This window comes from Podarcis melisellensis (genome assembly GCF_964234715.1).
Source record: "Podarcis melisellensis genome assembly, chromosome: 13".
Classification (NCBI taxonomy): Eukaryota; Metazoa; Chordata; class Lepidosauria; order Squamata; family Lacertidae; genus Podarcis; species Podarcis melisellensis.
The window spans coordinates 29087000-29106792 of NC_138545.1; the positions used below are offsets into that span (position 1 = coordinate 29087000).

At 46.8% G+C, this 19793-nt stretch overlaps 1 protein-coding gene across 7 annotated transcripts in view; it reads right to left on the minus strand.

Moving 5' to 3' along the window:
* Window positions 1–19793, minus strand: part of IKZF3 (IKAROS family zinc finger 3) — a 64446-nt gene that overhangs the window by 17620 nt on the left and 27033 nt on the right. For 5 of the 7 annotated variants that reach the window (XM_081886346.1, XM_081886345.1, XM_081886344.1 and 2 more), the window contains 4 exons: window positions 19052–19315; window positions 18159–18326; window positions 15692–15808; window positions 1219–1335 (listed from right to left, as the gene is read on the minus strand). In XM_081886346.1, the coding sequence (XP_081742472.1) occupies window positions 1219–1335; window positions 15692–15808; window positions 18159–18326; window positions 19052–19315 (666 nt within the window). The other 2 variants (XM_081886350.1, XM_081886349.1) reach the window with 2 other exon arrangements.

The window sequence follows — 19793 nt, forward strand, 5'->3', positions numbered from 1 at the left end:
TAAATAATGGATGGTATTCAAGTATGTTTTACTCAGAGAAGAACTACAGAAATTGAAATTAATGTTCAATGGGATTGCTCTGGGTAAAACTTAGTTAAATACTGCCCAATAGTACTAAGTAATATTAATCTTTCATGGGATAACTTGGCAAAGTAATTACTGGGAGAAGTTTATCAGAACCGTTCTCTGTATTTCATATTCAAAATATGTCAAAAACAGTAAAGCTAAAAGCTAAAGGAAACCGCTTCTATAAAGCCACCATACATGTGTATGTCCTTTTTTGTTTTGTGCACCTATGTGCAAGTACAGGCAGCGAGGCACAAACATATCGGGTCCTCAACCGACACACAAATGCCCCAATTAATAGTATCTGTGCAATCAAAGACACAAAATGGGTTCAATCATAAACTGGTTTAATTAGCAAAGTAATCTAATCTGCAGGAGCCATCTTTAATTGGCAAGCGTAAATTTTAATTAGAGGGGCTGTGAATTAAGGGCACAATTGTTTATTATGCTTAACCCTATTTGATCCTTAGGTGTGGTTTCAATATGGAATGGAAAAGAAAATATTAAAACTGAAGTTCCCTTCTAGCAATTGTAAGTTGCTCCCTGCTTACTGAGATTTTGGAAATATGCAACACAGTTAAAGTCGATCAAATTTTTTTTTAAAGTCAATCAATTAATCAGTTATCAGGCCATCGGGCAGCTAAAATATCTTTCCGCAAAGAATATCTGCTGTAACAAAGGCTGCATCCTGCCTTAGGGTAAGAATTATGTCTGTTGCTTCATAGGTACTCATACACAAACCAGTAGCACAACCCCAAACTGTTTATGTGCCTCCTGAATCACAGCTCTCTGGGTTTGGGCTATATATTGGACCAGTACTGATCTCACTGGAAATCAATCCAATGCTCTCTTGAAGTCTCCAGAGTTCGAATCAGCAGCCTTAATAGCTTTCCTAGTCTTTTCAGGGAGAATCCTGCAAATGCACGTAAAACTGCCCACTTCATTGAAATAAAAGCGGGGAGAAGAGGAACAAACAGGCACCAACGAGCACTTCATCAGGGATCTGTTGTGAACGCAACTTCCTGTACAAGGTACGCTACTAATTCCTGCACCAACATAAGCTTTCGAATCATCCCAGGCAGAACAAACATGCGAGTTCCTCACCAACACAATTCCAGTGCGATTTCATGATAAAAGCATGTTTTCTCTTACCAATGAATTTCTGAGGCATGGAACTTTTCCGCTTGGCCACGTTGCTCGCTAAGCGGTCCAGCACAAGGGCCCGTTCAGTCCCCATCTCGGATTTGATGTGCCTTCCCTCCACGCTTTCTAGATGAGGGAAAACACAGAGAAAAATCAGGCTGAAAAGAGGGGAGAATGAAAAGAAAGGGAGGGAGAGAGAGATGTAGCAAAGAAGGGGAAAGGAGATAGTTGCCCTCAACACTTCAGCCAGGAAAGCTGAGTGGAACTTGTGGTAGAGTAGCTGTTTTCTTCTTGTTGTTCTCAAACCTCTGTTTCACCCCTGTGGTCAGCAGAGCTAAGGGGCAAAAACACCACACACACTGAAACCTTGCAATTTCTCAGACTCACAAAAGGGGAGTAAACAACCTAACGGAATTAACATCTTGATTGTACATTTCCTCTTGCTAATGAACAGTCTGGACCTTGTAGTTTGCGAAACGCAGAGGGGGACTTTGTCCCGCCCATCTTTCCATTTGATTTTGAGTTAGACTTGCAAGACACCTGCAGGCAGGCCCAGAACACATGAAAAGGCAAATGCGAAAGGGGAGCGTTCAGCCCTTTGATGGATGTGCTAAGAAAAAAATGTGCTTTGATGGAACCACAACATCTTCACCCTTTGAAACATGCTTGGTTTATCATTAATATTAGCACTGTTAGAAACAGAATGCTTTATTGTGGAATGCTACTGTTCAGTGCTCCAGCCAATCATAACCTCTCCGCAAGACACCATTCAATTCTCCCTCCCCATCACTTTTTACTCCCCAGCGCACCCAAACAGATACTTAGCAGTCTGTGATCACTGAGCATGCTCACTGGGGGGTTTTTGGGGGGGCGGGGGGTTAGGGATGCTGATGTTATTTTAGCCTTCAAAGTCCCCCCCCAAAAAAAATATATTCTTTGTACTTCTGCAAACTCTGGGATTCCTCTAAGCATGCAAAGTCCTCTCTCTTATTTCTCAGTGGCCCTATTTTGGTTACTATCCTGTTCAGAAGCAACTCGCCAGCTGAGGCAGAACCATTATGTTAGCTTCCCAGCAGGCTGGTTGCTATTGTTTACCAGGAGGCAGGGAGTAGAGGGAGGCCAGTGCGGTGAAAACGTTCTGGCAGGAGTGCCAGATTGGCTTTGCCAGTGCGTTTTTTACTGCACCGACTTTCCTGCTGTTTCCACACTCCCTATCTCTCTCTGGGATGCAACAGCAACCCATCTGCTGGGAAACTAACATAGAAGCTCCACCCTACCCAACAAACTGCCTCTGACCCTGTTGGCACTCAGCAAGTGAGTTTGCTATTAGTGGGAGTGATCATTATTTATTAAATTATACAGAGCAACTGAGGTACATGACACATACTATTACATAAGGTGTGTGTGGTGGGGGGAGTCTCTGCCTTGAGGAGTTTATAATCTAAAGCGGTGACAGCAAAGCAGAAGGGAGGGATGACAAGGAAAGAGTTCGTATGCAAAACGGTCCATGCGGTGAGCCCCCTTTTCAATGTGGCTGCATCATTCTTACACAGCCTCCCACTTTGCCTGGGGCGTCACTATGGAAAAGAGGCTCCTATTCAGCTGTATGGAAGTGGAAGTGAGAGCTGGACAATAAAGAAGGCTGATCGCCGAAGAATTGATGCTTTTGAATTATGGTGCTGGAGGAGACTCTTGAGAGTCCTATAGACTGCAAGAAGATCAAACCTATCCATTCTTAAGGAAATCAGCCCTGGGTGCTCACTGGAAGGACAGATCCTGAAGCTGAGGCTCCAATACTTTGGCCACCTCATGAGAAGAGAAGACTCCCTGGAAAAGGCCCTGATGTTGGGAAAGATGGAGGGCACAAGGAGAAGGGGACGACAGAGGACGAGATGGTTGGACAGTGTTCTCGAAGCTACCAGCATGGATTTGACCAAACTGCAGGAGGCAGTGGAAGACAGGAGTGCATGGGGTCACAAAGAGTCGGACATGACTAAACGACTAAACAACAACAACAACATGCAGCTGAAGAGCGGCCTAGGCTGTTTTCAGGATGATATGAGGTGCAAAGGGGTTGACGAAAAGGTTCACGGCAAAAGGCTTAATGGAAGAATTGTGCTTTACAGAAGAAGGGCAAGACAGAGGCAGCACCTTGTGAGGGGAAGCAGGAGAGAATGGACAGTCTGCAGAAATATCACACCTTCTGGTGGCCGAGGGCAGCAATGGTGGAAGAGTGAGAGTCATGGGCATCAATATATATATATAAGATATAAGGAGAGCAAAGCCAAAGGAAGGCTTGGAAGACAAAGACTTAAACTGAAAGCAAGGAAGGAGTGATTCCAACGGATCTGTGATTTCTTTCTTTTAAAAAACAAAAGCACACAAAACAATGCTTACTGGCTTACAAGGATCACAAACTCTGAAGAATGCTATAAAGAGAAAACAGCAAGGAAAGTTTCAATGCAGAAAAATTCCCTTTGTCACTATGTTATGTTAATAAAGCAAGACAGAACAACAACAATGAGTTAATTCTCTCCATCCCAATGGGAAGTAAAGGGTCCAGTTAGAGGACTGCTAATATTCTTTACATTATGTCTATAGATCTGGCCTTGTATCCAACAGGAATAAGTGGCTCACCAGGTGGGGCCGAGCCGCTACGCGAACTTCCTGGCAGGCGGGTCACCGTTGCTTACCAGGAGAGAGACGAGGCGTCAGGGTGTCAGCAAAGTGCAAACACACTGGCAGAGTCAATCTGGCACTCCTGCCAGAAGATTTGCACTGCGCCATCCTCCCCTCCGCCCTTCGCCTCTCCCTCCCATCTGCTAGCTTTGTGGCTCCACCCCACGGCAGTCTGGAGCAGAGATTTTCCAACTGTGTACTCTTCAGTTTGGAGCCATGTCACTATTTCTTGGAAGCTTATTGCTAGCTCGTTAATGAGACTGCTGGTTATAACAGGCAACCTTTTATGAGAGGCGGCTTGTTCTCAATGCATTTCTCCGCACAATATGTAGACAGGAGAAAGTGCTGGGTGTGTTCTAGGTCACACAGACTTCATAGGGTAACAGTGGGTGGCTCTGATAGTACTGGCCACAACCTCACACGAACCTAGAAGATTTCTCAGAATTTTTATTTTTATTTTAAAAAGAGGAAGGACAAATTTGTGGCATCCTAAATACTCAAAAATACATTGTAGATTGAATGCAGGCCTTTTTTACAAATGCATTTTAAAAAAATTATTTCCATTTAATTTTTTGCAAAACAAATGAAGTAATAATAAAAATTCATAGTACCAAAAAATAAAATGAAATAAAATTCAGGTAATCCCTAACAACATTTTAAATTGACCTAAAAGATGATTCACCTTCATGAATTCAGTGTCTCTATGAACCCATTTAGGGTGTTAAGGCTGAAAACATAAGGGTCCCAGGGTCTACAGGCCACCATCTTGCTGGAGCGCCACAGGTCTGTATCTGGGTAGGGCCTACATGGCTGATGGCCTGGGAACCACAAATACACTGCCTTGAATTCCATGATGCCAGGTGATTGACAGATGGGTGGCTCCCGCCCACCTGTTAAAGCCGGCCTGTGGAGTGGGGGGGGATAAATATCTCGTCTGCCAAGCTGGAAAGGTTCCCCACCCCCGGGGATAATGTATGAAAATAAATACAGTGGTAACTTGGGTTAAGAACTTAATTCGTTCTGGAGGTCCGTTCTTAACCTGAAAATGTTCTTAACCGGAGGTACCACTTTAGCTAATAGGGCCTCCCACTGCCACTGCACGATTTCTGTTCTCATCCTGAAGCAAAGTTCTTAACCCGAGGTACTATTTCTGGGTTAGCGGAGTCTGTAACCAGAAGCGTCTGTATCCCGAGGTACCACTGTAAATAAGGAATAAGAGCCCCTCTGAATAATATCGAAGGTTTCCCCTAATCCAGCATCCTTCTTTTAACAGCAGATGGCCACAAGGTCTCTCTGTGGCTTTTCCAGAGAGCATAAAATGATGACCTCTTTGAAATTTGTCCCAGAGGAAGCTTCCCATAATGAATAAAATGTGTGCTTAAATAAAATAACACAGCATTAACCACAAAGGCGTGATAGATGAAACTTGCAGCACTGTAAGTTAACCCTTTCGACAACTTGTTTTGACAACTTAGCTTCAAACTCACCTCAGGCATATTTGAATTGGCACTGAAATTAGTCACATACACACAAAAAGGGCCATAGGCAGATTACTTAATTTGCTTGCTTGCACTTTACACAGCATTTTGAAACTGAAGGCAGAGGGCCTTCAAAGCACTCCTGTCCCAAAACCGCAGTACAGAAATTAGTCAACATGGATGAGGGGGAGGGGGCCTGGTTAATCACTGCTGGGACTGTAGCACGTTGAGGACTGTTGTCCTGATTGAAAAAAAGACTGGCTTCAATAGGCAAGGTGTTGCACGTGCCACAATTCTGTGGAAGCACAGAAAGTGCACATTATGTGATTGCGGGCGCAAAATTCAGTTTCCTAAGAAACTCATGTTTCTGTCTTTCCTTTTTCGTTTGCTTTTTTGGAAAAAAGAAAGAAAGAAAGAACAGGTTTATAAACCTTATGGCTGGGGTGACTTAATGCAGCTTTTCTCAAGAAAGAATGTGGATTGCCTGATGCAGAATTTTAACATAGGGTACAGCCTGGTCCAACCATTAGGTAGTGTAAGGCAATTGCTTGAGGCAACAGATTCTGGGTGTCATGAAAGGGCAGCAAATTGTTTCATGTATTCTTATTGCATTTTTACTCTGAGGGAGAGGCACTTGGTGGATTTTCTGTCTCAGGTGCCAAAATGACATGCTTAGTCTTAGATACCATGCCCCTCATTTTTTGAGGGGGAAGGGATCATGTGCTGTTCTGTCTTAGGCTGCAGGAGCTGTGCATGTCAATACCCAGTGCCTCGACTATGAACCTGGAGACCGATATAGCACAAGGTGTAGAGTTATAGGAGATTGGGTCACAGGGTGTGTGAGGATGCTCCCAGCTGAAAGCTTATTATTGCAAATGGACGTTGGCAACAGGGCTTTCTGGCTTTCCCCCAGAAAGAGGAAATATGAATTAAGCAGGGACGGGTAATATGGGCTTGCATTTTGACTCCTCTTCCATACATAGCAGTTCACAATAAACACCTGTCTGGAAGCACCCTGATGTTTTTTGTATACACACAAGAGTACGCTTCTCTACACATGTATAAGCTTGTTAGTGCAAATGGGTTTCACTCTCTGGACTAGAGGGATAGTAAAGGGAGACTCAGGCTTCCCTAAAGGGTAAAGGTAAAGGTAAATGGACCCTTGACCATTAGGTCCAGCCGTGGCCGACTCTGGGGTTGCGGCGCTCATCTCGTTTTATTGGCCGAGGGAGCCGGCGTACAGCTTCTGGGTCATGTGGCCAGCATGACTAAGCCACTTCTGGCAAACCAGAGCAGTGCACGGAAATGCCATTTACCTTCCCGCTGGAGCGGTACCTATTTATCTACTTGCACTTCATGCTTTTAAACTGCTAGGTTGGCAGGAGCAGGGACCGAGAAACGGGAGCTCACCCCGTCACAGGGATTCGAACCACCAACCTTCTTATCAGCAAGCCCAAGGCTCTGTGGTTTAACCCACAGCACCACCCACATCCCCCTGTCCCAGGCTTCCCTACAGATACATAAAAGAGGGAAATAGGAAAGCAGAAAGAGAGAATTTAAAGAACTTCTTGTGCACAACAGGAATGCTACTTAAAAACGGAACTTTCAGTGTCTATTTCTACATTCTAAGTGCATTTCCAGCCTTTGCTAATGCATAGGAGAAAGTGGGAGAGAAGAAGCATTTGTAATGCAAATGGTCATTCTGCCAATTGTAGATTTCACACATTGCAGAGCTGATGGCAGCAGCAACTGCCTTAAGCCTCAGTGTGAAAACACCTCAGCAGCCTGAGCTCTAGGATAAGCGAGGCTAGGGCGTGCCTCTCCCTTCCTCCCTAAAACAACAGGGCTGTAAAAGTGCTATGCAACATCTTTCTGTTTTCAGTTTAAGGATGTGGGAGGGAGGAAGGCAAAAAATTAATTTGAAGGATGGAGGAGAGAACACGTGAGCCGACATCCAAGTCTGGTTGTGTTTCGGGGATGGTGAGAAATAAAGACAAGATAGTACTGGGCTGCGTCACATGAAGAGACTATTCTGGGCTTTGAATAGTAGAAAGGGCTTGCTAACAGTGCAATCCAGAAGTAAAAACTAGTCAAGTCAGTGAGGCTTACTCTCAGGTAAATGGGGTTAGGATCTTCGCTGAAATGGTCAACCCGAGACTGGGCTGTACCAATCTGAACTACAACTGGTAGGGAGAGGGCAAGATAAACAAACAAACAAACAAACAAAAACCCAAATAAACAAAACAAAACCTAAATCCCTGAGTGTACTGTGAACTAGCAGAAGGCAAAACTAGAATCCTTCCCTCGGACACAGTAGCTTTATGCGTGTAGAGTTGTGCTTTTCTTTGTACGGATGCCACATCCACCTGCAACCTGCCTGGTGGAGATCATCACCTGAGTTGCAGCCAAACTTACATGCACAATCTGCAGCGCAGGAACACAACAGCTCTCTAACCATGAAATAATTTTAGCTGATTAAACTGTACTAAATGGCAGACAATTAGTAAACTGATTGATTGGTTACATTTAATTATATGTGAATATTAGCCCAAAAAAATTGATTTGTGACCACTATTCTCAGATCCACCAATTAAATGGGACCCAGTGAGTAATCAAAGAAAAATTACACTACTAAGCAAGTCAATTAAAGTTTGGAGCCCAAACCTTTTTTAGTCTCAGTTTCATCATGGAAAATCTTCCAGGGGCAGCATGCTAGTGGGGGGGGGGGAGAGAATCAAAGGCCAAAGTGGGGGGGCAGCACCCCCACTCCCCCAACATCTCCACACGGACAAGCAATAGGCATTATCAGAGCTCAAGGACACATTTCAGCCAGGCAGAGGTGCTCGAGGAAGGCATGGGTGAGGGGGTGTGACTTAGGGAAAGCCCCCAGGGCCAGACAGAAAAACCTGGAGGGGCACCATTCACACCTAGGAACAAGGCTCCCCACCCCAGATCTTATCACATGTGACATTAGCTTCCCCAGCCATTTATTTACTGAAGTGCCGCTGTGATGCCATAGGATGTACAATCTAAATGTGGAGTAGGGAAGGGACTGTCACAAAATGTTAATACAGATAATGTGAGGGAAGTGAAAGATCGGTTTCGATGATGGTAGCAAGACCTCTCGTGCGGCCTAGGGACAGAAGGATCCCTGTACAGTGGTACCTCGGGTTAAGTACTTAATTTGTTCCGGAGGTCCGTTCTTAACCTGAAACTGTTCTTAACCTGAAGCACCACTTTAGCTAATGGGGCCTCCTGCTCCTGCTGCGCCGCCGGAGCACGATTTCTGTTCTCATCCTGAAGCACTATTTCTGGGTTAGTGGAGTCTGTAACCTGAAGTGTATGTAACCTGAAGCGTATATAACCCGAGGTACCACTCTACTGCAAGTGAGCAGAGAAGGAGAGGGTATAGGGGAAGCAGAAAGCACCAACTTTTGGGGTGCTCTTATCCCCTCCCAACCCCTCTCTCTGTCTCTCTCTCTTTCTCCTTTGGTCCTCTATTCTAGCAACGTAGCAACGGCATGCCTTTTCGGGCTGCAATTCAGGCTGTTCCCAACATGAGACTTCTGTCAGCCCAGGCCTTAACAGTTTCACATTTCTCACAGCGAGAGGGTTTGGTTAACATAACCTCAGAAGTGCTAAATGAGACCTGAATGAGCGGCCTTGCTTCCTGTCACACCAAATGATGTGGTCATTAGGGGAATGGAGTACGGAACAAGACAACTGATTAGTGGCCCGATAAGGATCTCTGATCAGGCATGGGAGTCACGTTTGAATTACAACGCTGCATGCAGGGTTTGGGGTATGAACTTTTTTTTCTTCCTTCCCAGCCATGTGGTCGCAAATGCTAACCTTTTCAATCAATGGCAAATTCCAGAGGAACAGTCAAAACGCAGATGAGACGCCTCAGAGAAAACAAACACGGAGCAAAATCCCCCACACTCACTCCTCCGAGTAGTTCAAGCTAGATTCAGTACGCCCACAGATCCTCCCTACTTGCAACAACCACGATCGTTTCCCTTACACCCTCTAGTAACAAAAGGAGTACATATATGTTATGTAGTGTAGTTTCACCCTGGGCCAACAGGGGGATACTGTATATAGTTTTCACTCAGGTCTGTAGATAGTTTTCACTCAGGTCCGCAGCAGTTATTTTAGGCGGGAACCCTGGGCTGTGGTTGTTACAATGTTGACAGCCGGCTGCCTATAAAAGCAGGCCGGCTGAGCTGTTTGCAGTCAGTTCTATTCCAGCTACAAAATAAAGAGCTACTTGAAGAAATCGCTGTGCCTGCTGCTATGTCAACCCACAACTTAACACTGGCGACGAGGATGGGATGGATGGACATCAGAGCACAGCCAGATGCGGCCAGCCTCTGAACTGAGCTGAATCACTGAGCGAAATCACTGGGCAGAACCAATTCAGAGCTGACTGTTCTGGCTAGAGCACTGTCTTCCATCCATCGCCCTTCACGCCGGCATCGGAATCATGGCTTCACTTGTGCCTCTACTGCCGTTTGCGCCAGCCTCTGAATCATGGGACTCCTACCTCGCTCGGTTCGACTGCTACCTCCAAGCCAACGAGCTGACAGCAGTATCAAAGGATCGGAAGCGGGGCCTATTCCTCAGCCTCTGTGGGCCTGAGGTGTTTGAGACGGCCCGAGCATTGGTTGCGCCTGAAGCAGTCCAGGCAACACCATGGGACACGATCCAAGAGAAGCTCCGCAACCACTATGCACCAAAGCCGTCCAAGATTGCTGCCCGCCATGCGTTCTACCACCGGAACCAGGCAGAGGGGGAGTCAATCAACAACTACACCACCGCCCTGCGACAGGCTGCAATGCACTGTGAGTTCCGAGACTTAGACGATGCCCTGATGGATCGAATCGTCTGCGGGGTCCGGGACATCCATCTGCAACGGCGTCTCCTAGCCAAGCCAGACCTCACGCTACAGAAAGCCATTGAGGAGGCTGTGGCCTCAGAAGCTGCTGAACGCTCCGCCCAGGAGATCCGCAAGTCCAGCAGCCCGCGTCTTGCTAGGGAGCCAGTTCCGGTGCATCATGAAGAGGCCAGCAGTGATGAGGCATCCTCCAGTGAAGACGATGACGTGCACCAGACAAAGCGGGAGCGCAGGAAGTTCCAACAGAAGTCCAAGGGCCAACCGGAATGTGCCGGCTGCGGAGGCAACCATTCCCGTGCCAAGTGTCGATTCAGAGACGCCATCTGTAGGAAGTGTTCCAGAAGGGGCCACATCGCTAAGGTCTGCCGATCGGCTCCGTCTGACACCCCCCCTTCATCGACTCGCAAGTCCAAGTCTTCACTCCAGTCTGCCAAGGAAAGTTGTTTCGCTCTCACCAACTGCCACTGCCCGTCTGGAACCACAATTGGCCAAACCGACTCGCCTACGCGACGCAAGCTGAACGTCACGGTGCTCATTGAAGGAGCTCCATGTGACATGGAGATCGACACCGGGTCTGCCCTGTCCATCGTGTCATGGAGCACCATCAAAAGACTGGTACCCAGAGTGTCCAAGAGGCAACTCAACTCCCACCGCGTACACCTGAGAGACTACCAGGGAAACGACATTCCCGTGGTAGGCGTTGGCCGGTTCCGGATCGCCTTCAAGGATTTTTCGGGCCTGCTCCGGTTGGTGGTGGTCGAAGGTCAGCGGCCAAGCCTCCTAGGGCTAGACTGGTTTGATGCCCTCGGCCTGGAAGTCACCGGCATCAACTGCATCTCTAACGCAGAGACTGAGGGTCTGGTCAAAGACTTTGCCGAGGTTTTTGACGGCACCTTGGGGCAATATACAGGTACGCCCATCTCCTTTAGCCTTGATCCACAAGTCGCCCCCATCAAGCTAAAGCCACGCCGGGTTCCCTTTGCTCTCAAGGCTAAGGTGGACGAACAACTGGACAAACTGATTGCCCAAGGAGTTTTGGAGCCGGTTGACCACGCCAAGTGGGAAACCCCCATCGTCACGCCTGGGATCCAAGCTTAGTACATAACAAAGGACTTCTTTACCTTATACTGAGTGAGGCCATTGGTGGTGACTCCTCTGCTTTTCAGGGTTGGCCTTTCCCACCTCCCTGCTACCTCAAATGCTTTTTAGTTTTTAGGCAAGGAATGCTAAGGGTTGAATGTGCAGCCCTCAGCAATGCAGATCCTATGCTGTCACACTGAGCTATGGGGCTCCCTTTGGATTTCAAAGGCATTTGATCTTGTATGAATACATACAATAGTGCTGCCAAACTGCCAGGAAAAAAGAATACTGACACCTTGGGTGCCTTTAGCAGGTGTTTAATATGTAGAGATTAGATGGTAATGCTTTGAATGGCATGGAGCCAAATGTGGTCACCTGCTAATTCATGCAGATCAAAAGCCATTTATAAAGGGGATACCTAGAGAGACCTGCTCAGAAGTTGTCAGACAGAATGCACACTGACACATTCCCTACTTGCTAAAGACCAGATCAGGTAAAGAGTTGTTGCAACATTTGTGTGTGGAATTCCTTCTGGCTTGGTTCCCCGAGGGGGTGAGCTCCCATTGCTCAGTCCCAACTCCTGCCCACCTAGACATGTTCCTGCCCCACAAAGCCACAGTGGCTGAGCCTCTTCACCGACTCCTTAGCACTAAGTCACCTTGGGCCTGGGGTCATCGGGAGACAGCGGCCTTCAACGCGGTCAAGGCTCTCCTTTCTTCAGACAGTGTGCTGGTACAGTACAGTGAATCCAGGCCGCTGGTCCTTGCCTGCGACGCCTCACCTTTTGGCATCGGTGCTGTCCTTAGTCACCGTTTTCCAGATGGAAGAGAAGCACCGCTCGCCTACTTTTCCAGGACACTATCTCCGACGGAACGGAATTACAGCCAGCTCGACAAGGAGGCATTGGCACTTGTGGCTGGAGTGAAGAGGTTCCATGAATACCTCTATGGCAGGACTTTTGACCTCATCACTGACCACAAGCCACTCCTGGGCCTCCTCGCCGGTGATCGTCCAACTCCACCGGTCCTCTCGCCACGCATGCTGCGATGGACTGTTTTCCTGGCTGCCTACCACTACCGGCTCATCCATCGCCCGGGGAAATCGATGGGCCATGCCGACGCCCTCAGCCGTTGCCCTCTTCCAGCATTTGTGGAAGACCCGGCTCCAGCTTCATCGCTCCTTCTGATTGAGGATCTTCCGGCAGCGCCTGTATCAGCTACCACTGTGGCCTCCGCGTCTGCCCAGGATCGCACCATCAGCCGGGTGCTCAACTGGGTGTGGAGGGGGTGGCCACAAGGGCCTTTTGCATCGGAGTTCCAGCCCTTCGCAACCAGACAACATGAACTCTCAGCTCATCGCGGCTGTCTGCTGTGGGGAGACCGCGTCGTGATTCCCCAGGGACTCCGTCAGCGCGTCCTGGAGGCTCTGCACGTTGGCCACCCGGGAATTGTCAAAATGAAGGCATTGGCTCGGTGTTACGTCTGGTGGCCTAATATGGACGATGCCATCACTGCCTGGGTGTCCGCCTGTCAAGCGTGCCAAGAGTCGAGGCCTGCACCACCGGCAGCTAAGGGACACACCTGGGAGACGCCAAAGACACCCTGGTCGAGGGTGCACATCGATCTGGCTGGCCCCTTTCACGGCCGGACCTTTATGGTAGTGGTGGACGCCTATTCCAAATGGCTGGAGGTCGCCCTGATGCCCTCCACCACTACCGAAGCTGTCATCCGGGTGCTGCGAGGCCTGTTTGCAACGCATGGGTGTCCTGATGTCCTTGTCTCTGACAACGGACCGCAGTTCACGTCAGGCACCTTTGAGCGGTATCTTTTGGGACTGGGCATCCGCCATGCCCTAACGGCACCCTTTCATCCATCCAGCAACGGGCAAGCGGAAAGAATGGTGCGCTCGGCAAAAGAGGCACTGGCGCGCCTGGACCGGGGAGACTGGCATGAGCGGGTCGCCGAATACTTGTTCGTGCAACACATCACCCCTCATGCGGCCACAGGGAGGAGTCCTGCTGAACTGCTTATGGGCCGCCGCCTCAGGTCACCGCTCGACCGGCTACACCCGGACTTTGCCGTGGCTGAACCCCCAGGCTGTGCCAACGCGCCACGGTCATTTGTCCCAGGAAACCAGGTCTTTGCCCGGAACTATGTGGGGGACATTCCTTGGGTGCCAGCCACAGTAGTGGGAGTCACTGGACCTCGCTCGTACCAGGTGGCACTCGAAGATGGACGCTTGTGGCGACGGCACATAGACCAGCTTAGGCGCAGGGTTGGAAACTTGGACACTACCGAGGTGCCCCCAACTGCGCTTGCAGCTCCAGAAGAGACACGTACAGATGGCGAGGCCCCACCTACACCTCCCTCGCAAACTGCCAGCGTGGAGCCGAACCAAGCCGCTTCAGAACAGACTCAGACCACTCCACTTGCGGAGGCTCCACCCACAGCAGCGGATCCAGGGGAGTTGGTTCCAACGCCACCTAGGGTCGCACCACAGCCTCAGCAAGAACTGTGTGGCCCTCCGGACTTGGCTACCAGTCCCCGGCGGTCTGGCAGAGTTTCCAAGCGCCCAACTTATTTAAAGGACTATGTTGTTGGACATGTATCACTGTTGGTCTAAGTATGGGAAATGTAACCGATATGCTTTTGTGCCTAATTGAACCATTACGCGTAGTGCTGTATATAAGGAAACCATTACGATTGTAACTAACACCTTATCTCGGTGGGGAGGGGTGTTATGTAGTGTAGTTTCACCCTGGGCCAACAGGGGGATACTGTATATAGTTTTCACTCAGGTCTGTAGATAGTTTTCACTCAGGTCCGCAGCAGTTATTTTAGGCGGGAACTCTGGGCTGTGGTTGTTACAATGTTGACAGCCGGCTGCCTATAAAAGCAGGCCGGCTGAGCTGTTTGCAGTCAGTTCTATTCCAGCTACAAAATAAAGAGCTACTTGAAGAAATCGCTGTGCCTGCTGCTATGTCAACCCACAACTTAACAATATATATATATATATATATATATATATATATATATATATATACACACACACACACACACACACACACACACACATCTATCTCTCTCTATATATCTATATCTATCTATATATGTATACATATATATCCCTATATTGACATCAGTTGATCACACCAATAACTCATTCTTTATGCAACTGTCATGTGACCGGCAAGTTTTTGAAATTTACCCAACATTTACGAATTGCGCCAAAGTTCAAGTGAAATTTAAAATGTTGAATGTGAGTTCATAAACATGTTGTTCTTTATTTGGGGCGGGGTGTTATTTATTATAAGCCGCAGCCTAATCAACCAATAAGATCTACAGTAAAAACAACAAGCGCGGCAGGAAATTCCATTACGAAAATTCAATGCATTAAAAAGCTTGGTAAATAAGCAAACTTTAAACCGGCATTGAAAAGATAATCTAGAAGGTTCCAGCTGCACTTCTGAGCAGAGTTGTGTTCCACCTTTAAGGTGCCACCGCAGAAAAGGCCCTGAGCCTAATTGCCCATTTATCTTCAGACTACAATCCGCTATATTTCCAATTGCAACTTCTCTGCTTAGCTCCTTGGCCACATCCAAGCCATACATTGAAAGCAAATTTATACCACTTTAACAGCAAAGAATCCTGGGAACTGTTGTTTTTAACCCGTCACAGAACTACAATTCCCAGGATTCTTTGGGGAGAGCCATGTGACCCATATGTGCTTTGAAGTGTATGGTGTGGCTGTGACCCTATAAATTGGGGTGGATGTTGCCAGGAACTTCCCATCCACCTCGTGCTGCAGAAGCAACAAACCAGAACAGCACAAGTTCTCTGTAATTGAAGTCATCGGAAACGGTTTGCCAAAATGTACAGAGATCCCAGGCAGCCCTTTAAAATGCCTCAAGACAACTGCTTTGCTTACCACCCCTTCCCTCCACCACTACCCTTGGCCTTCCAAGGGGACTGTGGGGTAAAACCAGAGGCTGGATTTATACAACAGGCAGAGTAGATTAGAACTGGCTGGAATGGCAGCTGTATCCTCTCCCACTGCCTTGGGGCATTTAAATAGACATTTTTTTGTATAAAAACATGCCTGAATATGTTATTTGGGACTGAATTCATTCCTGGTAATAGGATCTGTTTATAGCAACTATGCACAAAATTCGCCATGATGGAGGAAGGTCTACGTGCCTGAAATTATTTGATTCCCCAGAGCCGCATGGATTTCCCTCGCAAAGGGAGGGAAACAATTATTCATGGAAGTCTGTTCCAGGATTTTCCCCTCCTCGATACTCCAACATAATTCAGAATTCTCTGAACCTAATTAATTTTGAGGGGCTCACCAGCTTCACCAAGGGTAGCGTTCTGCAGGTAAGTCCGGCATCTCTCTTTGTGTTCTTCCAATGAGCTTCTTTGTTTGTAACTCCGCCCACAGAATTCGCACTTGAATGGTTTCTCCACTAGGAGGAATAAGCAAGCAAACAAAAGGACTGTTATCTTTCTGTTTGTGTACTGTGTTACTGACACATCAATTTTAATATGTAAACCAGTGGTTTAAAATCATTGCCTTGTTCATCCCTTGAATTCTCCTGCATGAGCGATCAGATTGCATCAGGGACTGGAATAATTCCAGATAACCTTGGGCAAAAGACTTTGGATATAATATACAGCTTGAAGAATGGGAAAGGTTGTGGAATGAAAGGATAAAATTTACAGCCTGTAATGCTTTGAAAGAGCATATGATGAAAATGATGTATAGATGGTATATTACACCAGTGAAATTAGCTAAAATGTATAAGACAAATAATAAATGTTGGAAATGTAAAGAAAAAGAAGAAACATTTTATCATATGTGGAGGGAATGTAAAAAAGTAAAGAACTTCTGGGATATGATATATAACGAGATGAAAAAGATGTTGAAATATACATTTTTTAAAAAACCAGAAACATTTTTACAGGATATTATAGGTCAAGATATTAATAGGCAAGATGTTAAATTGTTTTTATATGCAACAACTGCAGGAAGAGTATTGTTATCCCAGAAATGGAAACAAGAAGAAATTCTGACGAAAGAAGAATGGCAGACAAAATTAATGGACTATGCAGAATTGGACAAAATGACAGGAAGGATTCGAAACCTGTGGGGCCAGAGATTTACAGAAGATTGGAGAAGTATATGAGTTATTTGACGTATATGAGTTATTTGAAGAGCAACTGTGTATATATATATATATATATATATATATATATATATATATATATGGTACCCAATTGCCCAGTGGACTTAAATATTTGACTTTTGCAGCTGAAGGAAAATGCGGAAGAGCAAAGTGTGGGTCTATGGTCACCAACAATATTTCTCTGTATGGCCCGTAGATGCCAGTCTCCCAAACCTCCCTTATCTGTCCACTTTCTTCTTGCCAACGGTATATAGTTCCTAATGTTCCAGGGCTCTATGGGAGATTTTTACCCCAGTCCTGCATTCTCCATGACTACTCCATGTCTCCGGCACCCATTCTGTCCTATTCAGCCTCTCTGCCTAGCCCTTCTCATGCTTCATGTACACAGCTCCTGATGTCCTTATGCACTTTGAAATTTCCTCAGAGCCCCCTCTCTCGTTAGCCTCCTTTCGTCTCCCATCTTCTCTCTCAGATTTCATCAAGTTCCCTTCTCCTTTTAGCCTTTTAGCCTGCTCTGCACACGTCCTTCAGCTATCTTGCTTGTATGGCTTTAAAAGAGGGGTAGTCAAATTCACAAAGGATAATAACAATGGCTGTTAGACATGATGGCTATGTATGTTCTACTTCCACTGTTGGAGGAAATTGAGATTGCTGCCCTGCCGGGGGTTAGTCTAAATGACCCTCAGGATCCCTTCCAACTCTACAATTCTCTGATTCTCTGATTCCAGGTCCCCTTCCTCCTTTGCTTTTTTCCGGGGCCTCCTTCCAACCTTCAACGTGCATCAGAAAGCTACTCCTGTCCCTACAGGTTGTGTGAGATGTTATTCCCAGTCAGACTGACCTCCTCTCTTAAGACTAAAATGCTAATCGATGGCACTAAACGATTTGTGAACATTTTGTGACATCACAGCAGCTCTGCCAATCACCATTCAGTGCTTCCACATGCATGATGCTAAGACTAGACATCAATTCTCTTTGTCAAGTTGATTGCTTATAACACACACACACAAAACGGTGTGACTTCATCACAGTTTCCTAGATAAGTGCGACACATCAGCATCAATGACTTTGATCAATCTTGTGTGGTTAGTTGACTCTCACGCACTATTTGGATGCAAAAGTAATTACTCATGGCAAAGGGGGTGGGTAAAGAGTTTGAAAGTCTGAAAGTGAAGAGGAAAAGGAACTGGAGCCGTTCGATGAGGGCAGGTGGGGGGAGGGGGGAAACTACCATTTTTTTACCGTATATGAGATGCCCCCATGTATAAGACACCCCCTACTTTTGGGGAACCCAAATTAAGAAAATGGGGGGGAGATGGACCAAAGTTGTTGAACCTTTTTTCAGGAAGGATTGCCCAGATTTGTTGAGCTTTTTTGGAGGGGAATGCCCCCAAAATCGCACACACAAGTGCCACACCAACAGCCAATCCTAAGCAGCCCTTGACGCAGCCATCAATCACCCACCCGATCGCCGCTGACAAGCTCCTGCTCGCAGCTGCAGCAAATCGCCTGTCCCGCATTTGCACTCTCCATGTATGAGACGCCCCCCGATTTTTAACCTTATTTTAGAGTAAAAAAAACCCCTTGTCTTCTACACAGAAAAGTACGGTATTTTTTTGAAGTCACTTACCAGAATGTGTCCTTAAGTGACCAGTGAGCGCATCTCTCCTTTGACAGGCATAGCTGCAAAGGTGGCATTTGAATGGCTTTTCCCCGGTGTGAAGTTTAACATGGCGGAGAAGGTTGCCCTTCTGAGTAAACGAGGCCCCGCACTGGTTACACTGGAAAGGGCGCTCACCTTAAAAACACCATGGAAGGAGGAGAAAAAGGTATCACTTAAGTGCTATCATGCAGGCAGTATAGCCTCTATACTAAAAACACAAATTATACATAATTCTGCCTGAGGGCTGCCAGGCAGGGCTTCAGATGCCACACCACCCAGTAGGGGCCAAAAGAGGGAACGCAAGGGCCACCCCACAGACCTAAAGTGTGTGTGTGTGTGTTTTTGTGTGTTGCTGGTGGTGGTAAGGTAACAGCCAAATGAGAGTGGCATTACCCTTTTTTTTTGACAGCCACACCACACTCCTTCCCTGAATTAAACTTAGTGACATTCTTCACCAGGAATAGCAAGAGTCTTGTGGCAGCTCAAAGACTAGGTGTTGCGTGCAGCGTAATTCTTGCTTGCAGCAGATCCACTGAAATTGATGGACAGGACGACCAACTCAGAGGCATTCATTTCAGTGGGACCACTCTTTTTGTAATCACAATTTTTGGTTGGAAAACCGCATTGCAAAATTCAGATAAGTGCAAATTTTGAAGGACAGCTGTGTTTTGGTTCTCATGATTTTTTCCCCCCAGGAAGTGGCAATGTGATAAATTTGGCTTAAAATGTGAACTGAATCAAATTTCTCCCCCCACCTCAACTCCCCACTCAACTTGACACAGGGGTGGTAAACTTAGTGGGCCCAGATCAAATGCATTTATAACACCGGCCTTGCCTTAGAAAGGACTAAAAGTAATTACCAGTGTGGCTGCGTTTGTGAACCATCAAGACATTGAGGCTGACACAGCGCAATCCACAAATGTGGCAAATCAGCTTTCCACTAGATGGCCTGATGAGGTCGTACGGTCCGGAATGCCTCTCTAACTCGATGCTCTCATACTCTCCATACTCCTGCTGACAGGTATAAAGGCTCCCAGGCTCTCCTCGGTTTTCCATTGGTTCAGAATTCAAGACGCCATCTTCTTTTTCAGTGTATTCACCTTTGCCTTTAAGCAAGCCATCCTCTGGAGGGGTGGGTGCCGGGAAATGGAAGACAGGTCCCAAATATGATGAGATGGATAAAAATTGAGAATCCATAGAAAGAAGTTAGCCATGCTTCCCTCCCCCATTACAGACAAAAATAATGGTTTTTCCCTTAATTTTCTTGTTTGCCTTTTCCAGATCTTAAAACTTCTTTTTTGGGGGGCGGGGCAGGGGGCAGATTGAATTCAAACTATTATAGGTTATAAGCCATTTAGACCAGGGGTGGGAATTTTGTTCATCTCCAGTTCTCATCAGCCCCAGCCAGCACATTCAACAGTCTGTGATGATGGGAACTGGAGTCTGATAATCTGGAAAAGCAGTTTTCCCATCCCTGATTTAGGTCAGATAAAACCATTTTTTAATGCCCACCCTTTTTCAATTCTTCACTGCCCACCCCATTCACAACTGCTCACAGTATGAAGAAAATAGAGAAACCCGAAAAAGAGAAGGAAAAATAGG